The sequence below is a fragment of the Orycteropus afer genome, unplaced genomic scaffold (assembly GCF_000298275.1).
Source record: "Orycteropus afer afer isolate SDZICR_OR568_19922 unplaced genomic scaffold, OryAfe1.0 scaffold00323, whole genome shotgun sequence".
Classification (NCBI taxonomy): Eukaryota; Metazoa; Chordata; class Mammalia; order Tubulidentata; family Orycteropodidae; genus Orycteropus; species Orycteropus afer.
This window is the reverse complement of record NW_006921910.1, coordinates 2438091-2447014: the sequence shown is the minus strand read 5'-3', so window position 1 is coordinate 2447014 and position 8924 is coordinate 2438091. Positions and strand designations below refer to the sequence as shown.

At 53.0% G+C, this 8924-nt stretch overlaps 1 protein-coding gene across 1 annotated transcript in view; it reads right to left on the bottom strand.

Annotated features, from left to right (window-relative positions):
* TEX264 (testis expressed 264, ER-phagy receptor) overlaps positions 1–3049 on the bottom strand; it is a 31782-nt gene extending 28733 nt beyond the window's left edge. The window contains exon 1 of the mRNA XM_007952026.1: positions 2792–3049. Within this exon, the coding sequence (XP_007950217.1) occupies positions 2792–3049 (258 nt within the window). The remainder of the gene's footprint in view (positions 1–2791) is intronic.
* Between the last annotated feature and the right edge of the window lie 5875 nt (positions 3050–8924).

Here is an 8924-nt window from a genome sequence, read left to right as displayed (position 1 = left end):
ATTTTGGTCAATGACATGAGACAAAGTATATGGGAACTGCTGTATGAAAAGTGAATTTACTCTGTAAATCTTCACCCAAATCCTAAAAAAAAAAACAGCAGGCTGAGCAGGAGGTCTCAGGTCCTTGAGGACCAGACAGTTGTGACAGCCATAAGCACCTGAGGCCTAGGGGTCTGTGGTTCCCAGAACCTTTCAGGATCTCTACCAGGCATAGAACGCATTGCCCAGCTCCCAGGATGGGTGAGGGCCCAAGTGTCCCTGAGCTATCCCAGGTGTCAGAGTGTGATCCAGTTCTGAAAGGGGACACAGGTATTTCCTGGAATGACCCAGGACCAGGAGCAGCAGAATCAGAGGGCCCACCTTGTCCTGTTGGTCCGTTCTTCTGCCAGACACCACAGCCAGGCCAAGGATCTAGGCCTGGATCACAAGAGCACAGCCTGACCCTTCAGCATACTCCAGCATAAGCATTTTGTCCATCTTTTTTTTTTTTTCTTCACTGTTGTTAAACATCAGTGGAGGGCCAGGTGCTGAGATGAATGCCTCACCTATGTCACTTAATTTAATCTCCATCAACCTACCGATGAGCAGGTCTTTTACCACCACCCTGTAGATGAGGAAATGGAGGCTCACGGAGGTTACGTGATGTGCCCAAGGTCACGCAGTTGGACAGCGACAGCATGGAACTAGAAGCCAGGACTGCCAAACTCAAGATTGTATACTCTTAGGCCACAGTCCCCCAGACTGGCACCCAAGTCAGGTTGTGCTCATTCAAGGCTCATTCAATCCTGAACAGCCAGGGCCCATCTCTAGGAGAGATGCAGAGTGGCATCCTAGAGGCAGGGACTGAGCCAGAAAGCCATAGGCAAAGTACTTGACTCTAGGGTTCCTCCATTCATACTTTCCAGGATCAGCTCCAGTGCTGATCCCTGGGTATCTTGCTGCCTTGGCCTTTTCCTATTCTGGAGTTAGTACCACAAACCGAGAGGCATCATGCTGCTTCCATAACCGGAAGAGATGCCAACGAGGAAAGAGGCAGCCACAAGTACTGTCTTTTCTCCCATTGGGCAATGAAGTGGGTTCCACCTGGGCCAGGTGTGGAAGGAGGGGCAGAGGAAGGACTGGGACTTACACAACAGACTGCTTGCAGAAGTGGGGGCTGAGCATCTGCTCTAGAACTGCCCACAACCCAGCACTTCCCCCATCCCACTCGGGACCCAGTGCTCTTGACTCCACCATCATTCAGCCACATTACCTCAAAATGTCAAGCAATGTCCACTCATCTCTCAACCAGCCACATGCCAGCTCCTGACCCCAACTCACATCACCTCTCACCTGGGCCTGGCCCAATCTCCTGACCTCTCTGCCTCATCTCCTCCCCTCTTCTACCTGCTGTCCACTTAGCTTCCAAAAAGGCAAGCAGTAAATTGTGCCACAACCTTCCTCCCAACCTGGGACACCTCCCTACAACCTAGCTCAATAAATCCTTCCACCTCTTTCTCCACCACACATCCACTGGCCACACCTCCCCTGAGATCCCATGTCTCTAGGCCCTTGCTCTTGCAATTCCCTTGGCCAGGCAGAGCAAAATTCTACTCATGTGAGAAAGTCCACCTCCTTCTTGGCCCTCTCCAGCAGACTAGAGGTACCCTCCCTAAGCCCACAGCTCAAAGTTCAGTGGGCATCGAGCACAGTGTGTTGTTGGAGAATTAACCTTTGTGTGGAGCTGACCTGCTGACCTGCCAACCACATCGAGCTTCCTAGGGCAGGACCAGGTCTGATTCATCTCTGGAATGTGGGCATCAAGCAGAGCCTGGCACAAAGAGAGAGTCAGAACACTCTTGTTTCGAATAAGTGCCCTAGTGAGGCTGGGACCGAAGAGCTCCGGGAAGGCCTGGGAGGCCAGGTGAGCAGTCAGCAGGTGGATGGTAGGGCTCGCCTGCCTGAGCTCTTCAGGCAAGGAACTTGGAGCTGAGAATGCCAAATGCCTCACTTGGTATGACTCAGAGCCAGGCTGGGGGCTGGGACGGGAGAGGCGGAGGAAACACTGGCAGAGCCTCAAGCCCATCCAGCTGTGGGCAGCACCACCCTGTGGCATGGCAGGAGGCCACATTGGCAAGCCTTGACTCACTGCAGTCTGTTAAGTATAGGCAGGCGCCCACAGGGTGCCAGTGATGCTGCTGGGCGAGTCTCTGGCCAAGCATCCTGGGGACTGTGGGCAGCTTCCCTGGCCCCACTTGCCCCAAGGCTCTCTCCTCCCAACAAGGTACCTTGAGATCCAAGGAAACATCATGTCATTGGTCCAGGGACAGAAGAACAGCTAGAGAGATAGTATTCTAAGCCCATGATGAGATGTTGTCCTCTCAGTCTTTAAGGGCCTCCAGCCACAGCAGGAGAGCTGGGAACCAAAAACTTGACCCCAAGGATAGGGTAGAGTCTGAATAGCCTGGCCTTGGAGTGCTGGCTTCAGAATTGGAAGAGAGAGATGGCAATAACAGAAAACATAGGACCAAAGCACCAGCAGAGGCTAGAGACTCACAGTGGTGTGGCCCATTGCACTCAGGGGTCCACAGGCAGCCACGACCAGGGAAACTAGACCTGGACAGTAACAAGCAAGTGCACATGGATGCCTGGAGCAGATGCTCAGGCTAAATCTGGAAGGGGCCTCAAGCCACGTGGTCTGCAGAGTCAGCTCAAAGATGTTTCCACCCTTTCCCCAGAAACTAAAACCTCCCTCCCCCAACAAGCCCTCTTCCCAGGTCCATCCACGGCCCAGACACAGAAGACTCCTTACCACATGGGGGTTGTCATAGTAGATGGCAATGGAGCGGAGCTTGGGGGAGACGCTGCAGCTCTCGGTGAAAAGGTGCCCAGTCTCGCCATAGGACCCCTTGTGGAACTTGTAGGCCACAGTGATGTTGCAGATAGGGGGTGAGCCAGCACTCACTGCCACCTCAGCCAGCAGCCCTGAGTATCCAGCGAAGGCCAGCAGTGTCAGTAGCAGTAGCAGAGTCAGGGCCCCAATCAGGCCCAGTAGCAGCAAATCCGACATGGCTCTGGGCCCCCCACGCCGTGCCCCAAGGCAGCTGCAAGGGAGACAGAGGCAAGAGGAGGCTGGCAGCGTACCCTGACCAACGTGCCCACCTGCCTGCCAGCTGGTTCTAGCCTGGACTCAACCCTGCCTTGGGTGCTCCGAACCAGAAGGAGGATGGACCAGAGGTGTTTACACGTATAGTGACCTAGAAGAGTTACAAAGGATGCCAGAAGCCACAAGCCTCTTTATTTCTTAATCACAATAGTTGAGGCTCTCAGAGCAGCTCTGCCTCTCAGATGGCAGCTCTAGTCACACCTGGGGAAACTGAGTCATAGAGGGGCAAAGGAGTGAGTCAGCCAGAGAGCATGAGCTTACTCCTGGCCCTAACCAGCCTCCTCTTCATCCCCAAGATAAGCCAGAGGCCAGACAGCCTTTTCCCCCATTGCCTTTCTTCGCACAGGTGAGCCACACTGTCAGCCCAGCCTCCTCAAGCCTCATAAACCAGTGCCTGAGGGAAGACAGGCAAATGCCAGGGTCCCAACACTGACTAACAAATAGAGAAACCGCAAAAGCTAAATCCCAGGGAAAAAAATGTGACACAGAAACAGAATTTCTTAGGAAAACTCTCCTTTGCTAAGCATTATCTAAGCCTGTGGAGACCTTGCTATCCAGCCAGATCATACATCCAGAACCAGGGAAGACCAGAACAAAACAGCCTCAGCAGTCAAAACAAAGTCCGGCCCTAAGCTTCCCATACTTGAGCCACCAGGCCAACAAACTTCATCCCACTTGTTATGGATTGAACTGTGTCTTCCTCGAGATGTATGTTAGAATCATAATCCCTACACTTGTGGATGTAATTCCATTTAGGAACAGGATTTTCTTTGCTTTGTTCATGAGGTGTTAACAGTGTGGGGTATGTCTTAAACCTACTTCAAAAACCAAAAAACCAAACTTACTGCTGTCGAGTGGATTTCCACTAACAGCAACCCTCCTTGGGCTTCCAAGGCAGTATCTCTACGGAAGTAGATTGCTCAGACTTCCTTCCAAGAACTGGCTGGTGGGTTTGAACTGCCAGCTTTCTGGTTAGCAGTCAAATGTCTTAGGCACTATGCCACCAGAGCTCCCAAAACCTACTCTGGAGATATAGAGAAATTAGACACCAAGAGGAGCCAACACAAATGGGGGAAAGATAGATGACAAGTGCAACTGAGAAAAAGAAGCTGGAAGAGACCAAGACTTTACCCCCAAAGCAGACAGAGAGAACTTTTCCCTAGAGTTAAACCAAAACCAAACCAAACTCACTGCCATAGAGTCATTTCTGACTCACAGCAATCCCTCCTTGAGTTTCCAAGGCACTTTTCTCTATGGCAGTAGACTGCTCAGTCCTCCTTCCGAGCAGTGGAGGGTGGGTTTGAACCGCCAGCCCTCTGGTTAGGAGTCAAATGCCTTAGGCACAATGCCACCAGAGCCCCTTTCCCTAGAGTTGGTACCCTGAATTTGGACTTCTAGCCTCCTAAATTTTGAGAACGTAAACTTCTGTTTGTTAAAGCCACCCATGTGTCCTATGTCTGTTACAGCAGCACAACCAGGTACCACTTTTCAGCTCATAGAAGATTAGAAGCAGTAAGATGGGGCAAAGGCTGGTAAATGGGGAAACACAATTATCCGTAAAAGATAGAAAAGCTATACACGTGCAGCCATGGGAACTTAACAAAGAGCAAGTATACAGGCTACTTCAGGCAGCCTATCCAGCCATCTATAAACATGGGGCCAAAGGCCTAACCCCCTTACACAGAGAGCTTGGCCCAAGTTGCTCAGGGGGAAAGAAAAAAAAAAAAAATCACAGCACACAGACTTTAAGAAGACAGAGAAACATACAACCCAGTAGGGGAAAATTCCCTGCCCAAGCATTTAAAATTTACAAGGTTTTGGACCAGAAAAGGCAACACTTCAGGCCTATGGAAAATTTAGCTCTATGGAATTTGTTTTCCATGAGTTTCTAGGTGTCAGGATTTTATGCTGAAATATTGTTTTTTGAGTCAATGAGCATGCTGTATTTGCCTCATAAAGGCAAAGTAAAGTTCTAAACCTTCTTTGGAGTCATGACATTGAGGTATCTCTCACATTGGTCTTGTCACCCATTGGTGCTTCTGCCCATCAGTTTCCTTATCCTATGTACACCCATTCCCTGTCCTAGTCATTTGTCTCAAGACACTGTCTAAATGTTTAGCTACTTCACTAATGCTCATAACAATCCAGCAGGGTAGGTATAGGGAAAAAAAGAGTGATTAGAGATTAAGAGACTTGCCCAAGGTCACAGAGATATTAAGAGAGTCACCTGGATCAGAATATAGGCAATAGGAACCCAAGCAGTCTGACTCCAGGCCTGCTTTCTCCTTCCTAGTGACAGGCCTCTAGAAGGACTCAAGCATTTAAACCACATTGGACATCTCTGAATCCAAGGCTGGAAACTCTGTGTGTAGGCCCTCATTTGCCCTGGGAGTAACTGATGAACCCTGTAAGCTACATACTTCCTGTCCCCTTAAGGGAAGTTAGTTCCTACCTTTCTCTTCCTCTCTTGTTCTCAACTGCAGAGAAAAGGGGAAAAATGCACCTCTGGGGGCCCAGAGCCACAGTCAACCCAGGAAGGGGGAGAGACAACACTAATCTCTTCCACTTTCAAAAGAAAAGGGGAGGAGAAAGGCTAGAGAGGCTCACCTGAAAAGCCAAGCTCACTTTTAGCAGCTCATGGTGTGCTGTCCTGCAGAGGCCAAGTGTTCCAGGGCTGGGTGCAGAAAGGAACAGTCAGTAACAACCAGCATCTCTTCGGAAACCACTATTGTGCTGGGGCACTATGCCTTGGTTACCCCTCTTTCAGGGCAAGTCCACCGGGGCGTCCACACTGCCCCCCACCCCCATTTCCCTCTCCTCTTGACTGGTCCTCAGACCTCTTGGGGAAATCAGGATGCAAAACCAGCCTCAAAATATCTGACCTGTCACAAGGTCCCTGCTCTGGTCACTTTTTCTGGGGACCAGCAGCCACTCGAACTTCCTGAGAGGGCTTTTGTCTTGGGGGGGGGGAAGCCCCTGGTGGTGACCTTGGGCAGCCTATGCTCTCTCTTGGATCTCGGATTCCCCTCCACTCTGAGGCCCCGGATAAATATCTCAGGGCGGGTGCAGGCGTCAGGGAGTGCAGTCCCGCGCCAGCTTCCTGGCGCCGCTCACGTGCACGACGGCGGGCCCCACCCTTAAAAGGATCCGCCTCGAGGAAAACTTCGGCGCCAACAGTGAGCGGGAAGACCGCGACTCCGAGAGGCCTGTACGGGAGGTAGGGGAAGGTGCCCCCACGCTCGGCTTCTAACCCCTGCTCACCCAGCTCCTTTCACCTCAGCCACGACCTCCCGACGCCTCACGCACCTCCGTCGACTTAAGCGAAGCTAAACTTTGCAGCCTGGGTTGCGAGGCGCGGGCTCTGGGGTCCCGGTCTGTGTTAAAAGCGCAGCTCATGCCTCAGTTTCCCCCGCCCCCGACTCCACGGCCCCGGAGCCAACCTTGCACCCGCCGCCGAGAAAGTGGAAGAAAGACCAGAGGTGGTAGGCGCTGGCGCAAGGTCGCGTCCCGGCCTGGACCCTCGGACCCAGACCGGACCAGCTGTGGGACAGGACAAAATGCAACGGGCGGTCAGGGCAGCGAGGGTTACGGAGGAGACACGGGGGCGGCACTGGGGCCGCGTCCGGGCGGGTGGGGTCTCCAAGCCTTCGGCGCGCTTGGGTCTGCCGCGACAGGGACGCCTCCCTCTCGGGCCTGGCCCTCACCTCAGCGGCCACCCGCCGCGGACGCCAATCCGCTCTAGCGCCTCCCGGCTCGGTCGCCGGCTCCAAGCGCGTTCGCCGCGCACGCTCGCTCCGCCCTTCCTCGCGGCGGGACGTGGCCGTGGCCGTGGCCGTGGGCGCGTGCGCCCGGGACCTGGAGGGCGGAGGCCTGTCCCAGCTCGTCTCCATAGCAACGGGCGTGCGCCAATCCCCGGGAGCTGGGCGGAGCCCACTGCGTCCTTTCCCGCCTCCAACAAACTTCTTGTTGGTGGCGAGGGTGGTGTGCCTTAGCAACGGCCCCTCGGCGTCCGAATCGGCGTGAGCTGCACAAGGACCGCCTGGCCCCAGGAGAGGAGGAAAGTCAGGGTGGTGGTCCGCAGCAGAGACTAGGGTAAGGAAGCCGGACCAAGGAGAAGTGTTTGGAGGGGTTAGGGAGGGGTGGCATAACAACCCGTGGTCCTGTCACATTCTTTCACTGAGGCTTTGTGACACTCCTGGGAACCAGGCAAAGTAGGGCCACTTGCTCCCGTGTTACATCTGAGGCCCAGCCACGGTTCAAGGAAGAAACTGGTGGACCCTACCTCTGGGCAGAGAAAATACCTGCTTCCTGTCTCGCACCCCTCCACCGTACGATGAGTGCCACTGCCCACCAGCCCAGTTCTAGGCGCTGGGGCGAACAAAACCAAGGCCTTGCTTTCCTGGAGCTCATGTTCCAGGGAGACTACCCCCTTCCAGGCTCCTCTCTTGATGCCCTGGATGCTGGTCTCTTAACTTGAAAGGTGGTTGGAGACGGCTGGTCTCATCTTCTGGCTTAGGCTACCCTAGGTGACTCTCAGGTCAACTGTAAATTCTTTTCAATCTTAGCTATTTCTGAGCTCTTGCGAACTACAAAGCATTCTGCTAGTGCTCCAAAGATAAAACCTCTTGAAAGGCCCAGTCTTGAGGGGGTGAGGGCAGGTTGGGGAGAGGACAGCTGCGCTTGTAAGCTTAGCTGCAAGACAGGCTGGGCCTTGGTAATCCCATATAGAGTCTTGATGTTTAGGAGGGAGATTAATCTGATGGGACACCAGGAAAGCAGCTGTGGAAAAGTCAGCAGCCATGGGTTGGATACATCTTGTGGATCCATCACCACCACCACCACTAGCAAAGGACAGGTGAGGCACTCATAACTCTGGCTTCTTTCCCATTGCTTCACTGTCTTCCCTCCATAGGCAGAGATGATTGATCTTAATCCTCAGGGTCAAGCCTGTCCCAACGCTCTGGGCAGACTGGCAGAGTGGAAGCTGGTCCCTTACAGGCACTCTGGGTTGGGTTGGCATGGTCATGGCAGTTCTGGTTTGCCTATGAATGTCAGGCACAGGATCAAACCCTTTGGGTGTTCCAGGCAGGTGGGCTATAGGCTTGGAAACATTTCCAGTGACACAAGGAGGGGCCAGGCACCAGCTAACAGACCAACAGCCTCCACCTGTAGAGTTTGCACATTCAATTCTGTTTCTCAGAAGCTGATGAGCTCCTTCCAAGAAACCATTGTCTAGAGCTGCCCTTTCCTCATCTTGTCCTCTGCTCACTTTGTTTAGTCTAGTTGAAGAGCACCAGTGTTGCCATTGGAGGAGAGTTTGTGAGTAACTGGGGCTGCAGATCATCAGCCAACCAGGCTTCATCTCAGGCTGCCTCCAACAGTGGAAGCAAAGCCCTTTGGCAAGATCCTTTTAAGGCTTCAACTGGCCACCAGAAGGCAGCAAGCTACTTTGCAAGGCACTTTCTTCTCCCCCTGTAGCCCAGCATTCATAGTTAACTATTGGCCTCACCCACACTTCACTCCCAGTCTGGTCACCCAATAGCAAACATTCTCCTCTTATCCCCGTAAACCCAGACTTGGCCTTTTTCTCCTCTTCCTCTGTTCAAAGAATCCCCATAGAAACTCTTTAATTTTCCCTCAGTAAATGTCCAGAGAATCTGTTCCCTAGGGTCTGTCTCATTAAAGGAACTAATCTTTGGGCATGGATGGTGCCCTCCCTGCCACACCCTCCACACACTCTAAAGCCTTGGGTAATTCTCTGTGGGCCAGTGGCTAGATC